The sequence below is a fragment of the Manacus vitellinus genome, unplaced genomic scaffold (genome assembly GCF_001715985.3).
Source record: "Manacus vitellinus isolate BGI_N305 unplaced genomic scaffold, ASM171598v3 scaffold_37_pilon, whole genome shotgun sequence".
Lineage (NCBI taxonomy): Eukaryota > Metazoa > Chordata > Aves > Passeriformes > Pipridae > Manacus > Manacus vitellinus.
The window spans coordinates 3,728,451-3,749,843 of NW_021940517.1; the positions used below are offsets into that span (position 1 = coordinate 3,728,451).

The following is a 21,393-nucleotide window of genomic DNA, read 5'->3' on the forward strand; positions in this document are numbered from 1 at the left end:
ATTTAGAGAGAGGTATCTCAGGAAGCAAAGTCTGCTGTCATAAAGGAAACTGCAGGTCATGTCTCTGCTTCTCAGCACATGTTGGGACAGACAGACACCAAAAGGTGTGGATCCTGGCTTCCACAGCTATGCTTTTACCTCAGCAGGTTGGGGTGGCCATCTCAGAAAAGGCAGGGAGAGCATTGTGTAAGCGGGAAAGTGGGAGAAATTAGCTCTGTAATTAGAGTATGTAATCATAGGTGATGGTATAGAGAACAGTTTGTATAAAACAGATGTATTTTGTTTCTAAATAAGCCTGTGGAGCTTTCAGCATACACCAACAACAACGAGCTTGATCTTCCTGAAAAAAGGTGCTAAGGAGCTAAACTGATGTGATGAGTGAGGACACTGAGGGGTAGTATGTCGAGTGGGGTCATTCTCCCCTGTATAACGTGGTCCCAACGTGCAACCCAAGATGCGTGGTGGCTGCTTTGCATAAAATATGTAGTTGCACCTGAAAAAAGGACAGTGGAGGGTCTGGTTGTTGCCTTTTCAGTTTTAATTTCTAGCCTGAGCTGCATTCTTCTCTGCAGTAGCTTCCCTTGCCATCTAGGGCAGTTAACATCCAGTGTGCCCAAATTACATACTCCAGAGTCATCCATACGAATGAACATGAGCCATGAGAGTAAGTTTCTGAAGGCTGGTTGTGGTGAGATGGCCAAACATGCTCTTTTTAAAAGTTCTCTGCATGCTCTGAGGCTAATTTTTATAACTTGATGATTCTTCTAGAAAAAAAAATAAATAAGAGAAATTCCTCTGGAGAAAGGTTCTTGGCTGCAGGCACAGGACACAGCAGCCAGAGAAGTGACAGAGGCTGGGTGGAGGGGATGGGGTGCAGCAGAAGCCCGGAGGGAAGGTGACCCCCAAGCAGTTGACGCCCAGGCTGGGCTTGGGAGGGTGCCTTTGGCTGCAGATGATGCAAGTGCATTTGGGATACTTGGCTCCTAACCCCATGAGTTTCTGTTACTTAATGTGGGAGGCTGCTCTGATTATATACCAACCACGGTGCTAGAAAATTATTAACCCTCCTATAATAACAAAGCTTTAATGTCCCTTTTTATCACTCTGCCTGTCTGTCTTGCAGCCTGTGTCAGTCCTCTGCACTTATTTAACACCATCTGTGGAGAGCTTTTCCCTTTGATTTGTATTAACGTATTATCAGACTGTGAAATTCTTTTCCTCTCATCTCTGCTCTCCTGGAATTCTTCCTATTTTTGGTTTTATGGATTGATTCTGAAGTCCTCTTCATCTTGAGCACCTAGGAGACAACATGTGGACTTTCAGCTTTTTTTGATTTGTGAGATCCTAAAAAATTTGGAATGAAAGTTCATACTGTGGTAGAGTGTAGTTAAGCCTGCTGGCATTAGGCTTGCTGTTCATAGTTACCTTTCTCTGACCTCCTAGATGCAGTCTACGCGCTATAAATACTGGTTATAAAGCTGTGGTTGTAGGCATACCAGTATTGTATCAATTTCAGTGCCCCAGTGACAACAAAGGAGACCCAGGATGAAACATAATCAAAATCATAGAACCTACATGTAGTGTGAAGAGATAGAAAAGCCATTATACAATCATATTCATTTTATTAGAGGTAATTTGTACATGTGCGACATAAGCCCACTTTTTTGATAGAGGGAGTAAAAGGATCAGAAATTTCTAATAGATAGCTATGAATATATTTCAGATGATTCAGTGTTCAGGTATAAATCAGGTAAGCACACAGGAAGCTTTCCTGAACATCTTGGTTTAACAAAAAAAATCATCAAATTATTTTCAAGAAATTTAGCCTGCTCTAAAGTCATATTTGCTAGAACCAAACTCATCGCCAAACTCATTAGCTTCAAGGGATGTGATGAAAACAAAATAGGGAAATGTTCACAGTACTAATTTTAATCAGCAATATCTCATTCTCACTACCTTTCCAGTTCTGAAACCTTGGTTTTTTTTTGAAAATAGAGTCAGAGCGACAAGATAAAATAGTCCAAAACCCTTTCTGCTTTGATTCCAGTGCAGAATTCCAGTTCCATTATGTCTATGGACATAATCACACTCACCCATTCACGGAACTTCCTCTTCCCAAATATCTGTATATACATCTAATGCTAAGAAGGTGTACAGTAAATTTTCACTCCAAGCAGTAACTTCATAAACCTTAGTCCTTACGAAGCATAGAGAGTTCTATGCCAAGGTGAAATTCTCAGCAGTCAGAGGCCACAGTGTAGCTGACAAGCACCCTATTCCCCAGTGCCACAGTGGAATAGAAATATTGGCAAGACGAGATACTGATTTGGTTATGCACAGAAGGATGGTGAGCCACACAGTTAGCGAGCACATTCAGCATAGAATCAGGAAAATCTTCCCTTTGGGAATAATTTATCTTCATGTAACCCTTTGCCATAACTTGCATCTGAGATAAGGAATTTGTTTAACTCCAGTAATCTCAGCATAGGAAAACTTGGGTTTACCCTAGCCATTAACTTCTTCCACATTCTTGCCATTGGATAGGTTAAAAAGTGGTTTTCTGCACTGCATTTTTAAGATACAACCAATTTTCATCCTGACAACATATGTTTTTGGTCTTGCCCTTTTGTGTGTCAAGTCAGATGACCCCCCTAATGAAAATCATGAAAAAGAACTTCTGCTTCCCTTCTTTTCATTGTATTCTTAAGGGAAGGTTAAGTAGAAACCAGGGAAAGATGGATAAAAAACCATATTATTGGCATTTTCTGCAAAATTCTGTATACTGAAACAGTGGTTAAACTATTTTCATAATTGAACTTCTTGGCTTTCATGAATGAATGAGCTAATAATCTTAGAAGATGTAAGATTTTATTTGTGTTTTAGCATTGCAGTGGTCCAGACAAAGTCTTGAAGTTTTATATGTTAAATAGCAAAGATCTTGTTGATGCTAAAACTTGTCTTGTGGGGTGCAAGTTTCATTTCTGGATTCCTGCTGAAGCATACTTGTTGTTTAGAATGTCAATGTCCATATCATTCCACCTTGTAAATTGTAGAAGAGTTTGATAGAGTCTTAAACATAATGATGTATTGCATGAGCTAGAACCTTTAGCTTTTTTAAAAGTCACTTTTGAGGCGCTGGAAAGGTGAGAAAATATTACATGTAAACGTAGGACTGAAGGTTTGAAGTAATGCATATTTCTCAGAGCAACTTGCTAGACTGACATCTCAACCCTGGGCTGAAGACTAGGCATCCAGAGTAATTTGACAGAGCTTTTGAGCACATCCAGTTGTTCAAGTCTGCTGAAACAGATTCTTCTTTTGGGGCTTGTAAGTCTACAGTTTGGGTTCAGCATTGCCTGATCAGTGCTGCCTGGTCATTGTGATCCATGGCCTTTCTCCTCCCAATTTGCAGCTTTACAGAATCAGCAGACTGCTGACACTCTTTCAGTTTGTGTTTTGAGAACCAGAATAAACATGAAATGCCATCACTGTGCAAAGCCCTAACCATCTACCCTGATCCATCACTAACACGGATGTGACGTGGCAGCAGCATTCTCCCCAGCCAAATGAGCCATAAACACAGCTATTTCCACAGCCTGCAGCCCAATCAAGAATGAAACCGAGGTCTGAAATCCTCCTACTTTTCCATCTGTCATGCCAATCAACCCACTTGCTGACATCTTGACAACAGTATGAGGGGGCATAAATGCGGGGTAGCTCCAGTGATATACTAGGAATTGTGTCATGGGTAAATTCGATGCCCTTGATCCCTAGTTACAAATGCTGAAAGAGGAAAAGAAAGGAAGAACATTGGAATGCTTGAAAAAAAAATCAGTATTAGCTAACAGCAGTCTCCAGGCTTGATTATAATGATAACACATGGAATTAGTAGAATTGATGGAGGCTGGACTTCTGCTCATTTCAGCTGTTATTCTGCTAATGTTCTACATTGCAGTATAACTAGGCATACTATGATGGCTTCAAACCTGAAAAGTATAAATACCAAAAAACTGACCTTAGTTGAGCATTTTCCTGTTCATCACTCTTCATCCGTAGCTGAAGTATCGCAGTAGCTGTCCATGCAGAGTAGCAGGTAATGTTGGAATTACAGGTCTCCTTAACATCCATATAAGATACAGGAAACTGCTTAAATGCTGTGTTGGTGTAATTGTATATTTGTATTCCTCAGAGGCAAGTTTCAGACATAAGACTCCTTGTATTCCAGGTTAACATATGTTTCTTCCCTTTGCATGGACATTCCAGCTTCTCATCTCAGGGAAACTTCCTGGGGTTGGTGTTGAGTGAGGAGGACTGAATTCATGGTTAAGGAGCAATAGGTACTACAAGCTCTCCACAGGAGTCAAAGGGTTTGCTGTGGTGTGCAGGGCAGAGGGGCCGCTGTAGTTGAAAGCATAGCTACTCTCTTCTACTGAGCACAGCTGGGGTGATCCCTTGAGCCTCAGTAGGGTTGAGGAGGTCTCAAAAGGGGCTGGCAAATGAAAGCCACTGTTATTGCTTCAGAATTGTAGCTATAAGATAGTCCTTCCATGGCATGCTGTTCTTCTTATTCCCTGTCAGAGATAGCAGTCACATGTGCCTTATTTTGCTGCATACTTCTTTTGAGCAATCTTGGCCTAACTGGGGATTTTGCTCTTGGTAGTCTGGAGGGACTCTGGGTTGGGACACTCCCTGACTCAGGAGGGATTGGCTTGTGGCTTTGGGTGATGGTGGACTGTATTTCAAGTGTAGCATCCAAATCCCAGCATTGCAGTGTGGGGCTGGGTTACAGTCCTATCAGGACTGTAAAAAAGCTAGCAAAGGCTGGTGGGGCTGGAACTACCAGAGCCCTTTGGTGCCATCCTCAGCCTGCCTCGTTCTGCTGGAAGCGACTCACTCTCCAAAGAGCCATTACTATTGCCTGCCTTTCAGCAGCTCCTGCAGCACCTCTCACCTTCAGCTCCCACCCCTTCAGAACTTCAGATTAGGATGGGGAAGAAAACACAAAACAGACTCCAGCACAGACTTAAAGTGTCCACTGGGATCAGGTTCACCAGTATGAGAATCAGTCATAGCTGGTTTTGAGATGTACCAAATGATAACTGCCTTTCTTTTGGCCAGTGCCCTGCAAGAGCAGAAGTCACTCCAAACAAAGATCTGGTCTGAAGGATGGTGCCTCCAACAAAACATCAGTTCTCTGACTCTGTCCTGTGGTTTAGGTAATGGATGTGGACTTGAAAATTTAAGATTGTGTCATGGCCAAGAAGGCTAGTAATTATCCAGTTCCAAAATTGTTTGAGCAATAAAAGGATTAATGAAGTTTTTAAAATCATAATTATGATCTATTCTGCAAATTGCTCTTAAAGCTTCCTTAATTCCCTTTCTGTTCTCTCTTTTTAACTTTCTTTTCTTTCCTTTGTGGTTTAGGAGCAATTTGCTCCTACACTTAAGTGTAAATGTCTGCTTATGACAGAGGGAAACTGCTGATCTGGCACACAGATTTCAGCAGTGGATGATTTTGATTCACTAGAGCTTGGAGCAATGATGACAGATGTTAGCTACTGCAACAGAGACACTGCATAAAGCTGCTCTGAAGCGGCCATACACTTGCTAATCAAATCACAGTGAAAGTGCTAAACTTCTGGCTCCTGAAGTGTATCAGGTTTGGTGCTAGACTTCTAATTGAATCACCAACTGACATTTTTTGCATTCTCTTGGGCCTTTTAAGGTACTGCGAGGTAAAAAGATTTTGTGGATTCCTTCTGGAAGGGAAAATAGACAGTGAATATTTCTATTTTGTATGGCCATGAGTAAGGCTAGGTAACCCTTATTTTCACGATGAGGCTTCATATGAACCTGAAAGATGTTTTTATGATGTTTAGTACATACACATGAAAGAATAGTGCATCAGAGTATTTATTGACATTTTTTGGTTTTAAGTATGTTCCAGATATATTTGCTTAGGCAGTATTCTGGGGTGCTGTCAGCTCAATCTCTGATGGACAGAGGCATCACACGCATACCCAGTGGTTATCAAAATTCTCAGTGTACTTGCCAACAAAATATACTACAGTGTACTGAACTATTATTATATTTTTGGTTCTAGGATATCTGGACTATCAACCACCCATATCTCCTGCCCTGCTTTGCATTGTTCTATTTCTTCCCTTCAGAGCTCTGGTCCCAGTGTAGTTTCTGTTGCAGCAGAGGAAAGCAGTGTTTCCGAAGCGCAGTGCTAGGTAGAAGGTTCAATGTCCCAGAGTACAGAGAGGTAACGCTAGCAGTTCTGCCTTTGCCAAAAAGTCACAACTCAGTAGCATCACTGCACATGGTGATGCCTCGGCACCTAAGAGCAGGTTCTCTGCACTGCTGGAGTTCTCCAGCACCACAGGTTTCCCCTCGGTCAAGTGTGGGCACATAATCATGTTTCTGTCAAATTAGCCAAGGCACGGGATGACGTTTGTGTCAGATTTATCCTTTTATGTTGGCTTTTTATGCTGGCACTGGGAGGAGAGATGGTATCTGACCTGGCAGAAAGTGTGAGTTGTAGAAGCACTGATACCTCATCTGGCATAAAACCTGTCAGTACAAAATTAAGTCATCATTTTTCTTTATTTGAATTGGCAGTGTGAGTTCATTCTGGATCAGCACTTTCATCATGTGTCTGGCAACATTTCTGACAGAGTATTAAGAACCCTAAAGCAGGATTTACTGAGTTGTGGGACCATAAACTTATTGTTTGAGCTTACTCTGATAAATGGGCAGGGAGCTACTGGGCGGCAGTTTTTACCAGGTTTCAGAATGCTACTACCCAGAGCACTTTTCTACTTAGGAACAATTTCCTCCTTCATGAAAAGAACACCCTCAAAATTCCTATGTAACTAATAAACCCCACCCCAACACAGAAAAATCCATGGATTAAAGGATCATATGTAACTTCTGACACACTGCTCCAAATGAAACCTTTTGTGTAAATGGAAAAAAGAATCCTTTTGTGGTGTAAAAAGTCAACAAAGCATAAATCACTATTTTGTTTGTTCTGTTGCTAGACATGCTGAACAAGAAACCACTGCCAGACCTGTGAAATTCTTCCATTAATCCTACTCGGGTGATTATGTCCAATACTCTTGGAACCATGAAAAAATGTTTAAACATATTTCTCTAAAACATAATATTTTCCTAGTTACAGTAAGCGCTAGCTAGAATACTTGACTTAAATCACTTTACATAACTTTTAGTGTTCTTATTTTCCAAAAATTATTTGAAAACTGAGTGGTTTAAAACCATAACATAGATTCCAAAGAAGACATTGGGTAAAAGTTTAGTCTTTCAATACTTCTGTTTGCTAATGAATCCTTGAAGTAAACAAGCACTCTTTTACCCAGTTTCTGCAAAGTACTTGCCTTTTGTTTCAGACCCAATACAGAATGAGGTAATGCCTGTATCTCCTAAGCCAGGAATGTATTCAGATTGGGCACTGAAACAGGATAGGAGGATAATACCTGCTATTTTATAAATTCAGGGTGAACTTCAGCTCAGCTTCCAGATTGCTGTACTCAGAGGAAAGAACTAGGACTGCTTATCTGAACACAAAAAATTGACTTCTTAGACCCTGACACAAAGCTTCACACTGGTGCCCTAAAATGCATTCAAAACACATTACGGTTACATAAATACATGTTTTAAATTAAGAGTGTCTTGTGACAAAATTGCATCAATTTAAGTGAGTCACTTAAACACTACCCTGTCTTCAACAAAAATATTGCTTTCAAATTCTCTCATTTAGAAGCAGGTGTTTTAACCTCAGGTTTCCTGAGGTAGAGGGTGAATAGACGCTGTTTCTGAGTGAGCTACAGAGATCCTCTGAAAATATAAATGAACACCTCTGCAGTGATCATAAAAACACAGATCTGTTTCACCAAAAAAAGCTCATCTGCATTCCTGACATGACATTAGAGAATAATCTTCTTTAGACATCAAAGTCAGACAAGCACAACTTTCAGAAGTACATTAAATAATATTTATTGAGTTTGCAATTTCAGGGGGAAAGCTATAATTTCAGTCCCAGCTATTCATATACTGTGACACAGAGCCCTCATGTTCTTTCATCCATTCAACAAATGAACAGTAACATGGAAAATAAAGAGGAGGGTTGAAAAAAACAACCCTATACTCTCAGTTTTGAAAAAAGGAAACAAACTGAAGCCCTGTTATTCACAAATACACTTGTCTTCTTGATTAAACATACTATGTTTTTATAGAAGAACAGACTCATCCTCCTGATGTTTGGGAGAAGGTATGGGATGGTTGATCTGAAAGAAAGCAAAACTATGTCAAACACAGAGCTTTTCCATATGACCACAATGAGAGCTAGATGGTTAATGCAGACTTCAGACTGCAAAGAATTTCTCACAAGAGGTAAGTACACTTTCCTCTTAGGAAGCCTTTTTGTCTGGGACTGATTCAGTGGGTGCATATAGTTAACAAACCACCAAGGTTTGCCTGTAAAATCTTATGGCATAGGATGTTTTTATTTTCACCATGGTGACCCTTCTGGATAGTAAAAAAAGGCATCACATAATATACAGAGATTCATATTTACAGAAATGGCAAAAGAGGGAACTGGATACAGTGACATTTCTGTCCAGGCATTAACAAAATCCCTTGTGTAGATTCAGGGACTGTTCACAGTTCCTTTAAGCGAGTCCTTTTCTCTGCACATAGGTTCTCTTGTTTTGCAAATGAGACCCAGCAGGATACCTCATTATAAGAAACAGATGCTTGCTCTCCCTTAAACCATGGTCATGACTTTCAGAGAGGCAGGTTGGAATCTCCTTATCTTCTTCTTTAGTGCCTTTGAAGCTTTGATGCGACAGATTTTGGGCACAGGGGGAAGAGGCTTGGAAGAGGCCTGGACAGTCCCTGATTGTCTGACTGAACCTTCAGGCCAAATCAGTTCACTTTCATCCCCCTCATCGTAGTCAAGGGCAAGACTGCTACTGTTACTGCTGCCATCCAAATCGCTTTCACTGGACTCACTGTCCCCAAAACGGTTAGTTGTGAAATCGCTGACCTCCCCTTCGCTGGTCTCTGCGATTGTAGAGTGAAAGAGGGAAGCGCACTCTGCAGAGTACTCTGAGTGGTCTGACTCGCTTTTGGCATAATCTCCGTGGCGCTGACTCTTGGAGCGAGCCCTCATACTGACAGTGCGCAGGACACCGGCTCTCCTTGCTGGCTGCCTTGGCGCTCCCAGGCCAAAGCTATGAGACACGCTGGCCAGGTTGGCCTTGGCAGAGATCTCCACTGTGGACTGCCACTTGCGCTGCTTCTTCTTGTTGGCTGTGTCTACACAAGCTGCTTCGAGGGAATGCAGTGCACTGGCAGAGGCTCCGTAGAGCTCTGGCCTGGATGACACGGTGGGGAGCCTGACTTGCACAGGGAACAGACTAGATTCTGAGCATGACCTGCCAGTCACGTCACCAGAATAAGAAGGTCTCCGCACGAGATTCTTCACTCCTTGTGGCCTTTGGGGCTGATTCCACTCAGCAGGCAGCCTGGTGGCCCCATGGGACCCTCTTGCCTTCTCCACGCAGAAGGCTTGCTTCCCAGGCCGTAGCACCTTTTCACTGTTCCTTCTCTTTATCTTCACTGCCTTTGTTTTGGAGCTGGCAAACTTTACCCGGACTTGGTGGGATTCTGCAGGGACAAACTGAGCATGAACAAACTCAGTTCCTGCCACTCGCTCATGACCCCCAGTGCTAGTCGATTTGGCATTGTCATACCTTTTGAGGGGCAGCTTTCTGGGTGGGACAGCTTTAGCATTCCAGGTCTCTGGGCTAGAGTCCTCCTGGCACAGCTGTGAGTATGATGAACTGTGCTCTATGCTGCTATCCATTGCTTCTGCCAGAGAAGAACCCCTTGCTGCTGATTTGGCAGGGTAACAACTATTCACAGCTGATGGCTCTGTATCAGGCCGAGTGAATGGTTGTTCTTCATTCACACAGCGCATGGTCTCATGCTGCTTGGCACATTCCCCCTCTGACACCTCTCTCGACAGCTTCCCTTCAGCTTTGTTACTTTCCAGAGAACTCGCCTGTTTTTCCAGCTGGCTACTGCTGCTGTTAATTTTCACTCCGCCGGCGCTGGGGGTTATAATGAGTCTCTGGTGCACTGCGGCTGGTTGGTTCTTTGTTGGAACCCATTCACTGGCATCAGCCTGACTGTTCCCTTTGCATCTCGTCAGCTGCAGTAATTTATTGATGTAACCCCCTGGCTTGGCCTCAGTGGTTGGCCGAGTCCTAATCAAGCTGGGACCTGTCACACTAGGCATAGGTTTGTTGGGAGCCTGGAAGTCCAGTTCTGGGGATGTGCCCACCAGGGAGAAAAGGGGACTTTGTAAAGCCACAGCATGAAGGGGGCTTGGGTAAGGATACACATCAATGCCATTCTTGGAGACCAAGTCATTCTGGAATTTGGGGTCCACGCTGAGCAAGTGTACGTCTCCGTTACGGCACAGAGGCAATATGGATTTGGGATCCGTCTCTTTCTGAAATCTAGCATCTGCTGGAGTGAGTCTTTCCAAGTCACCTACACGGTGGATGAAAATAAACAACCTAATTAAATCACAGACAATTACATTCAAACTGGCTCATGCTAAAAGTGCTATCTCAGGAATGTGATGGCTTTTACTAAAATCAGTAGCATGAATAAAGAAAGTAATTTCAGTCTTCCAAGGTCAGTGAATTACTTTAAAGCTTTTATTCACCTAAGCATAACAGAGATTAGAACGCCTTTTAATGCCAATAATAAAACTGTCACCTTTGCGAGAAATTTAAACTGTGCTACTTGGATGAAAGTAAATCTGTGCATATATAAAAATGTTCTAAAATATCACACATAACGGGAACCCAACTAAACAAAAATAAGGGATTACTTTTATTTCTTAGCAGAGAAGTCATAGAAGAATGAATTAAAGAACCTTTACTTTGACAGAGGAAAAAAAATCTAAGGTTAACTACTCAGGAAGGTGGAAAGAGCAGTCCCTGAAGATGACATTTATGGCCACCAATTCAGATCTCTTCAATTCTGGAGTACTGTTAAGGTTGCTCTAAGTTACTCTTGACTGCTGCACCTGCACCTTTCCCTCAGAAGCATTCCCTGTGCACATAGAGGAAAGGCTGTGTTTTTGTGTGAAGAAAGGTTATTCCATTCCAATGCATCATCCAATAGAGCATTATGATGCTGTGTTACCTCTGGGACTAAGTATACTGTAATCAGTTATCTTGGATTTTTCTGTACAACAATGCAGACTTCAGTGCCAACAAATCCTCACCTAACCATTTTCCTGGCTGCTTCATGCTAACATGAAACCCAACCATCAAACTCAACCATGTAATTCCCAAACAGTGGCTATTTATGTCCTGTGACAGGACGCTTTGGAAAGACTCCAAAATTTGGGGTTGTCTGCAGTGTCCTACCTGAGGCACTCACAGACCTGCTACAGAAAAGATTAGGAAGACTGTTTCTCAAACAACTTAATTTCATAATGACAATTCTTTAGGAAATTGTTGGCAGCATGGTGCTCTCTCATACAAACAAACCAGGAAGCTGTCAGAAGAAAGCTGTGCTTGTGGTGTCTCAGCAAGCCTTCTGCTTGCCACTGAAACAAACAGTAGTTGGTTTGTACCTGCAGTTACCTGTGGGGACAAGCTAAGGAGTGGAAAAGAGAAATTTCCTCCCCTCTCCAAATGATGATTTTCTGAAGTAACATCTTGCTTCACTTCTTGCAGTGTGGTCAACTGTGTAAGAATTGTTTTTTCAAGACTACACTCACTACTACCCCACTACTTATGTTTCTCATATGGAAGGAAGTAAGAGGTTGTAGCCAGGAAGAAGGGAGATGGTGGTGGAAAAAGAAAGGATGTCTGAAGGAGGTCTGTAGCCCCTCTCCCACAACCCTCAATATCAACTATTCCTTTTTTTGCTAGTCTATTTCTAGATCCAAAAATCCATAAAGTCCCTGGGGTCTCAGCAAAATGTTGCAAGGCAGGAAAGTTTCTGATTGAGCAAAAGATCTGTAATCTGAAAGTGGAAGTCATGGATCATTAAGCTCAACTTAATCCCCAGCCTTTGACAAGCCTTGAGAAGACTTTGCTTTTATGCTATAATTTACCGCCATCTCTTCAGGTGTGTCTGCACACATAGGTATAGAACAGGTCTTTGTTTCTATTCCAAGCAAGCCAGAGGTGAGTTAGCTCACATCAAATAGTTGTGGGAATGATTCCAGAGTGGCATGGTACTTGGAATGATGTTCCCTATGGCTTGTCTGTTTCTATAATGGAACTGTCATACATCTCACTGGATCACTATAAGAATTGTACTAACAAAAGATTGCTTTGAGGCCATGGAAGAATCCATAATAAGAAGTGATATGATGTCACTTCACAGATGGTAAACAAGAGATTTGGAATGTTAATGGACTTGTACATTTTGTCTAAAGGTATGATGCAAACTCACGGTTGATCCACTATTAGGCTCATGACTGCTTTCTAGAGAATTAACTTTTGGCCTCTGTTGTCCCTAACTGTACACAATAAATTATGAAAAAGAGTTATTGTTTGAGTCCACATTAATTAGAATAAATAGGAAATTTTGAGTTCACTTTAGATCTTTTTCATACATTCCTCCACCTTCACACAAGGTATTTCAAATACTGAAAATTTTCTGATTTCACATACAGGTCAATTAAAAAAAATATCTCAACATTCATTACAATTTTATCTCATACACTAAAGTATTTTTCCATTTCTAAATGCAGAGGCCTCACATTTGTTCTTGTTTCATCCATGTATTTGTTACTGTTTCACCCTTGTATTTGATATTGTTTAAAAATATCTGAGTATGGAGACAAGTGAAAATTGGACAGTAAACCGTTTGGCTCTGTGGTTTTGATCAATTCTCGTGTATTGAAAAGGAGAGTTATATATTGACTAAACATTGGCATACAAGGTCCTAAAAGGAATAACCAGGAATCTGCTCTTCTCTTGAATGAAGTATCCAGTTCTGCCATCAATTACCTGTGGAAACTGGCCTTGGTCTGGACCTGGCAGGAGCTGCAGAAACATCTCTGCTAGCTGTAATCTGACATCCATCACTGACATAGGTCCCCTGCTGTTGGAAGCTGGTGGTGTGCACAGTAGTTTCATCTGCAGACTTGGGTCGGTAATCAAACACACTGAGCCTTGCTTTAGGGTGTTGAGAGCTGGGCAAGAGACTGGTGTGGGAGGAGGAGATGGATTCACTGTACACAGAGGTACAGGAATTGGATAGTGAGCAAGAACCACCGTCGCTCAGGTCATAGAATCCTGCAGAGTTAAAATAAATAGGATATTTCATACTTACAGCAACTAAACATGCTCTGTAGAAGAAAAATGCAGAGAATACAATAAATCTTCATTTGCTATGTGCCACAAGCCTAAATTTATGATCATTTATTTAGGTAACATTAGCAGAGGTATACTGTAATTCAACCAAACTTTACAGGGCTTCTGCATATTTACTTAGGCCCTGAGCCAGCTTGGCACACACATGCCTGCTTAGTTCTGAGGGTGGGATGGCGTGAAGTGTAGCACCATCACGCCCAGTTCTTCACTGGAGAACGTCTTTGGGGACTATTATGCAACTGGTGTAAAATAGGGCTGTCTTACACTGTTGTAACTTGTGCTGGGTGAATAGAAACACATATTGGATGGGAAAGTAGAGTAAAACTAGCCTGTGACCAGAGCTGCCAAGCCTATGATAGATGGAATGTCTAAGAGCAGAGAATGGAAGCTATCTTCCCTCTCCAGGTCTTGAGATCATTGCCAAGTAATTATGGAAGTATTAAAAAAGGCTCTGTATAAATTCAAGACAGGAATTTTTATTATTCCTCTCTATAACAGAAAAGAAGCTGTTTCCTTTTGAACTGTGTGCATGTGCCTAAGTGCACAAATCCTGAACTTAAATGCTCAACAGAAACTCGCATGTTTTATGTCCCCTTTAAGTACTAGGCTGCAAATCTGTATGATGTATAAAAAGAAAATAAATCTTTCCTTGTCTTACTGAAGACTTGAGGCTTTCCAAAATTCTGTTTATAAAGAACTACTCTCATTGTCTCAGACTAGATAACAGAAACCGGTTTTAACAGACACCCTAGCTATGAAAGTCTGCAGTACAACTCTCTGTGAATCACACCAGTAACCTAATACCCAGTATTTTTCTGTTTGTGAGATCTTTACTCAGCAAACTTTTGAGGTGTTTTTCCTCAGTGTCTTTTAATAGAGCTGTTTTGTTTCTACATAAATGATCAAACATTCATTTGGCTGGAGCACTCCAATACTAGTGATCTTCAAAGCCTTAGTGAGGCTCAGAACCCTCCTGGATTCAAGCAGAGCACTGATATGGATGTTGGTTTCCTTCACTTCTTTTAAGTACTCTAGCCACTTTGCCAATGGTCATTCTACACTGGATAGTTAATTTACGTAATTAATAACTAAGGTATATAATAATATAAGGTAATAAATAATGAAGGTAATTAATAAGTACATGTCTCTTCCTCCTTCCATGTGTGGCTACAAGGTTAATTTTAAAATAAAATTAAAAAAATCCAGAAAAAATACTGCTTGAGTGAACGAATGCTTTCCACTAAATCAGCTTCTCAGCAGAATTCCTATCAGCTCTGTGAGTTAGCTCTGTGCCAGATGACTACTCTCTACCTCAGCCATGGGACACTGTTTCTGACCAAACAATACAGGGAGTTTTGCTTAGCAGTTGACACTCTTCAGTTCTCCCAGCACCACACCCCATGAAATAAATAGCCAAGTGCATATTACCTGAGCTGGGCCGGCTGTCACTATCCAAGTATTCACTGGAGGTCTTACTGACATCCAATTTCAGCTCACTTATTCGCTGGTCTAGCTGATCCAGGTGGCTTTTCAAGCCGACATCCTGTCTCCTCAAACGAGACTAAATCACAAGTCGAGGGAAGAAGGAGGAAATGAAGAATAATCACAGTCAGAATCTCAGCAACAATGCGTGAATTCAGGCCACCTGTGCCAGCCAGATTCTGCTCTCATTAAGTGTTTTGCTTAGTTAGGGACTGTTGCAATTGGCTCTCTGTAATGACACTGACATAAGACAAGGACAAAACATTTTGTTTCTCAGTATATATTGTCTTCTGCCCAGCTGAACATGTTCTCAAATTTTAAGCTTTGGGTTTATTATTACACTTATGGCAGGAACTCTATCTCTAAAGAGAATAGCAATCTTTTAACTAATTAACATTTTCTTATATGTACTGCACTCTGCCTCTGAGCAGAGGAAGAGACAAACATTATGGATTGTCTGCCTGATGAAAGCAAACTGCTGTATGTAGAGGTACCTTATTGCCACACAAAGCAGCATACTCAATGCAGTAAAACCCTTGGCTTTGATGACGTGTTTATAGTTGAAAGGATACACTGCAAGAATTGTGACATCTATTTTGCTGCAAGTTTTCCTTGCATGTCTTGTGGCTAGATATTTCCACCCATTTCATGCAAGAAGCAGCTAGCATTTGAATACTGATGGGAAAATCACTGTATTTAAAATAAAAGGTGTCTCAAGTTTGTCAATAATCTTTCAGAAGCCAGCAACAATGTCTGTCGTCTACTGCAAGCAATGACCAGGCTGATCTGAGGTAACAGCTCCCACAGTTGCTCCCCCAGTATTTGTGCCGTCAGCTTGGAGAGGCAGATGGCCAGGCGTTAGGTACCAGCCAAAGAACCACAGTTGGTTTCTGTGACAAACTTCTCACATAGCACTTGGCAAATTATCTAAAGCTCAGTCACTATTTAGGCAGCTTCTAATTATATTTCACCTCACCATGCATCCTACAGTACTTTACAGTAAGGTTATACAGAAAGGTGGTCTCTTGAAGCTGGTTGAAAAGTTGTGCTCAAAGCCCTTGAGGGTATGGGTTTCCACTCAGTAATTGCAAGAAAAACGTGATTAAGATTCTTCTTTATGTGTACAGCTCACATTTAAAAATACAAGTGGCAGCTCTAGCAGTATTTCCAACCTCAAATATGAAAACCAAAAAATCTAGGTCTCTAGAACCAATTAAAGTATCTGCAAAATTAAATGATGTGCAGAAAATCAAAATCAGTATGTACACATTTTCAACTTCACTTTCCTTTCTTACGGATTATTCAGCTTTTAATATTTGCATTTTTAGGTTTCTCCATAGCTATAAATACTAAAAGAAAAGAAAGATCCTAAGATCCTAAAGTAATCAGTATAAATGATTAGGAACTGTGATGGAAGGAAAACAGAAAAAACAGACAAAAGACAGATGTCCCAAGTTTTACAAAACAACTGTTAGGGCTGGTGATGCTGCTGAGAAGAAAAAAAAAAGGTATTCTATTATGCTTTTACAGACAGCTGGAGGAATATATAAGATACAAGAAACAAAGCCTCTTTTTGTTAGCATCACACTTCTAGAAAGGTTTAAGCTCAAGTGGCTCATCACTGCTTCCTAGGAAAACCCATGGTGATTTTCCCTTTTCCTGTTTCATATAACCAAAAGGAAGAGAATTGGATAATAAAGGAGGTTTTCTATCCCATCTGAATGATGAATGTATGACCTTGTCAGTACTTCTTTATTTCCTGACAAAAAAGCAAAACCATGCCATGCCTTCTTCAATCCCACCTACTCAGGAAATCACAAAGTTTTGTTTTCATGGCTGGAATTAATTGCTTAATGATTAATGTTTTGCCAGCCAATCCCTCAGCCTGTGGTTTCTGATTAATGACAGAGAGGCCACAAGGCTCTCAGGTATTCAAACATTATTTATTATACCTCTAGGTTCTGTCTGCGCTTTCACAGCATTTTAACCAACACACATGATTTACATCATCGTTTTTAACTCTTTTATGGTGTCTCACACCATTGGGTTTCCAGCAGACTCCATAGCTTTGATCTTTCAGCTAACTACTTCTGCACTCAGAGAGGAGAAGCATTCCTCTAACCATTTGGATAAGAATGACTTTTCCGGTGTGTTTGTTTGAGGCTGTTATTGCTCCAATACCCATGTTAAGCAGCACTCAAAAACTCACTCTTTCTCAACTCACAACATGAATTTTACAAGTGACAAAACCTCACAGGTAAAACCATCTGTTTGTGTTGGGCAATGCAGCTGTGAAGACTTTTGTACACTGCACAGCGTCGGACAAAACTTTCCAAAACAACTTGTACTATGAATGGACTACAGTTTTGGGTAGCCAAATCTGGCATATCACCATACCACACATTTTTCAGAATAAAGAACACTCTCTGAAAAGCAGGTTCCTTTACAGCAACACAAGCTGACACCTCAAATTAAGGCACCAAAACCCACTGGTCATACTTGACTATTCTCAACTATTAATGTGTTATAAAGGGGTGTGTGTGTGACACTTATTGTTTGTAGTTAGCACCTGATAGTTCTATTAATCTGACTGTATTTTGGAATGCACAAAACATAGAATTCTTACCTGGTTTTGCCCATCTAAAAAACCTTTGGGTCTTTTTGTAACTGATGGTGCAAAGCAGCCAATTTCAGAGGAAAATTAATATCACCTATCCTAGACCTGTATTCTAGAGTGTGCTGAATTCCTTCTGGAAGCATCTCTTTCTCTCAAGTTGACAAAACTTGAAGATAGTTTATTAAAAAAAGATACTATCTCTGGTTTAAAAGATGTCTTCTCCTATTTAAAATTATGTAAAGGGGAAAGAAGTTCTGTGTAAAATGCTGGGCATCAAGTGTTTGGTTTTTTCTCTTCAATATAATGTGTCCCTTCTCACATTTTTATAACATCATAAATCATCTGAAAGCTTGCAAAAACAAAATCATCAGATTCAAATCAAATAAATGGTTTATAAACATGTCCTCTGAGGAAAGAGCCGAGAAAATACTGGGTGTTGTAGCCTTTGATACCCACCTATTTGAACAGTGATCATAGATTTCTTTCTTTGCATGAGCCTGAATTTGCATCTCTTCTTTTTCCTCTATATCACCATGATACTGTTTGGCTAAGAGAAGTTTAGTAGCTTTGGGATCTCTGGCGGTGGGCAGCATCACTTAACTCTGCTCCTCTTCTACTACAGAGTTGACCCTGCAGGCACTGTAGTAATTTGCAGCTGCCAGAAGAGACCCTGGCCACCAAAAAGAGCCACTGGCTGGGGCAACACAGGATGTGACTGTTAGGGGCAGCAGACTGCCTACATCAGAATGTCGGCTGCTAGAGTACAGGCCAGCTGCTGTCTGTCTCTGGTAAATGCTGTTAGGGAGAAGACTGGGATTCTGGAATGGCATCTGCACCTGGTCCCCACGGCACTTGATGGCTTTGTTCTGCTTGTTTCCACTACTGGGACTTGAGTCCTTGAGGGTACTGACTCTGCTCTTCTGTTTCTTACCCTACCATTATAGAAGCCTGGCTTGACTTTTTATCTGCCTTCTTTCCATCACTGAGATGCCCTGAGCCAGCTCCAGCTGACACAGCTTCCCGATTTTATGTTGCAAGGACCAAACTTTTTATGAATTAACCCAGGACCATGCTAAAGCCCAGAGCTACAGCCCTCCTTAAAACTTGGATCAAGATACACTGCAAGGCAAAGCTACATTTACATTGTTAATGAGTTTCTCAATCTGAAAGCTTACAGAGCAGCAATCACATACTCTATCATCCATGGGCCAACAACAACAAAGACATAACACTCCTTGAGAAATGCTGTGCTTTGCATTTTCTGTTGTTTTCAGTTTTAACCTAATTTCCTGCAATCATGAACAGAATTTTCATGGGTTTTGAGTGCAATACACTGCTTACGAGTCACCAAGAAAGTTTTCCACCTGTGGTCGCTGAGATCCTAGGACCTGTGGACTACTTCTAACGGGACTGTGAAAAGCCTGTTTTCAACTGGGTTTACTTTGCTATTAAGCATCTTTGAGGTCTGCACCTCTACTCAAATATATGTCTGCAGTTTGCAGGGGGAAAAAAACAATAAAGGTAACAAGTACGCCTGAGCAGCACAGTCTGAAAAGCTTCCAGAGCCATGGGTCAATTAGAAGAGCTTTATATCACTACTTTAAGCATTCACAGAACTCTGTTTTTGCTGAAGAACCTACCCCTGGATTTATGTAGTCATCCCTCTCAAGCTTTATGAACACCTCCCTTCCAGGCACCCTAAGAAACATGTTTCCCATAATTGCACTGGCACCTACTGGTGAAATCCATTCCTCTCCAGAGGTGTACAGAGTTACTTTTGTCCATTCAACTCCCACATTTCTAAGGGAAGCAATTAAAGGCTGGTTTTTCCTTCTGTTTTAACGGCTAGTTTCTCCCATGCACTTGGAAAACCTTAAAAGGCGGCAGTAAGGTCCTGAAAAGCCAACCTTCAATTTAATATTATATTTGAAAAATATATAAACAAATGAGTAATTAAAGCACAACAGCTGACATGAAAAAAGTACAGTCACTACGGTCAGAGGTCATTGGGTGATTCTGTTACTCCAGAAGCCCCAGACAGGCAATAAATGCCTTCAATTCTTTTGTTTAGTTAAAAAAAAAAAAGAAGAAAAAATGTAGAGTCATTTCTTAAAATTATCAATGACAGGTAATCAAGCGGCTGACCGTCCACTTGTCCTGTGTCTTCTTAATCAAGATATGCCTGCTGCCGTGTTTTCACAGAGTGGTGGCTAGGTTTCCCTAAAGGTTAAAGCCAGTTTTATTCTGAGATGCTGCCTGATAAAGATGCCTATGGGGAGCGAATAACCACGCTGTTTTCACACCTGATTGATAACTGATGGTCGAGCCTTCCACTAGTACAGGAAAGGAAAAAATTCTGAATTAAGTCTGAGTTTACTGAAGTGTGTAATTGCCCACACTGGAGATTAACGCCCTTTACCCTTTGATTGTTGTCTCACCTATGAAACTCGTTTCAGCTTCAATTCAGATTTTCAGTTTCACAAAATGAGCTGTGCAAGCTGCCAACGTAACGCTTTAAATACAAGGCCTGGCATTCAGTTATTCTTCCCTTTTGATCACGCAATCCGTAGAAAGAACAAAGTGCTCCCAGCCCATGAAGCCTTTCCTGGCGGATCGACTCCCACGGGCGCACACCCGCGCGGGCACACATAGGTGTGCGCGCACACGCCCACCCGAACCCCCGGGCGCTTAGTCTGTGCATGTGTATCTCCCTCCGTGTGCCTTTTGATCTCCTATGCAAACGGCTGCTGCCACTGAGAGCCGAGCGCTGTACTGCTGAAGTTAATCATCACCTACTCCTCGGCTCCGGTGAATGAGCGGTGCCGGATTAACAACTTCTCCCGAGCGCTTCTCCTGGCACGGAGCCCGCTACCAGCGCTGCCTGCTTCGGGCCGCCCAGGTGAGCCCCGCCCCGCCTGAGGAAAGGAAGCTCCCGCCTGCTGATAGCGGGGCTGTAGCCGCGACTCGCCACTGCCCGCGGGGGGAGCTGCGGCTGGCGGGGCGGGGGTAGCGCAGGGCCGCGGCTGCAGCCCTTGCCTGCTCCGGTCCCGTCACGCGCCGGCGGCTGCAGAGGCGGGGCCGGGTGTCCCGGCAGGCCCGGCGGCGCTCTCCTCCCGCTCCGCTCCCGTCACCACCGCGGCTGGACTCACGAAGCCGGGTAACGGGGTGTCCCGTGCCGTACCGTCCCTTACCAGCTGCTCCTTCAGGGCGGAGAGGGGCTTCCAGACGGTGCTCCTTGCTGTGGGCGGACAGGGGCTGCTCTTCTCCGCCCGCCGGGCCGCTGCGGCAATGCCAGGGCGAGCCCGCACCAGCTCGCTGCTTCTCCGCAGCACCTGGAGCTCCTGGAGGCCGGCCAGGGCCGCCTGCAGCCTTTTCTCCCACCGCGCCGCGATCCCAGCTCCCGGCCGCGGGGCGCCCAGCAGCATCGTCAGCGCTGGGCCGCGGCTCGGCCATGGCAGTGGGGCGGCGGGGGAGGCGGCGGGGCTGCTCCCGCCCGGGCCGAGCCTGCGGCGGGGTCTGACCGCCCCGCTCCGCCACTGGCACTCGAGCGAGTGAAGCAGAGTGGGCAGCGGCTCCTGCGTTTTTGGAGAGAGGTGGGGAAGGGGCGGAGAGGGGAGGGCGGGAGCGAAGGGAAGAGGCTGGCTCCAGGGCCAGCCGGGGCCCCTCTCGGGGATGGATAGCGAGGAGGAGCCTGTGCACCGCTTCCCCGCCACCGCAGGGGGCGGCTCCCGCCTGCCCCGTTCCTGCCCCTGCCCGGGGGACTGCTCTCGCCTCTTCCCCCGCCCCGGGGGTGAACAGGGGTCGGGTACCTGCCTTCTCCGGGCAGAGACAGGTCCTGGGGGGCCAGCAGGCAGG

The 21,393-nt window shown here is 43.0% G+C and overlaps 1 protein-coding gene across 1 annotated transcript; it reads right to left on the reverse strand.

The window, feature by feature from the left end:
* Positions 1–8,746: 8,746 nt before the first annotated feature.
* Positions 8,747–20,963, reverse strand: DACT2 (dishevelled binding antagonist of beta catenin 2). Its single transcript, XM_029961625.1, is given in 6 exon segments — positions 8,747–10,584; positions 13,074–13,361; positions 14,868–15,000; positions 20,730–20,754; positions 20,756–20,825; positions 20,828–20,963. Coding segments are annotated over 6 exon segments (2,448 nt in total). The 3' UTR covers positions 8,747–8,788.
* Between the last annotated feature and the right edge of the window lie 430 nt (positions 20,964–21,393).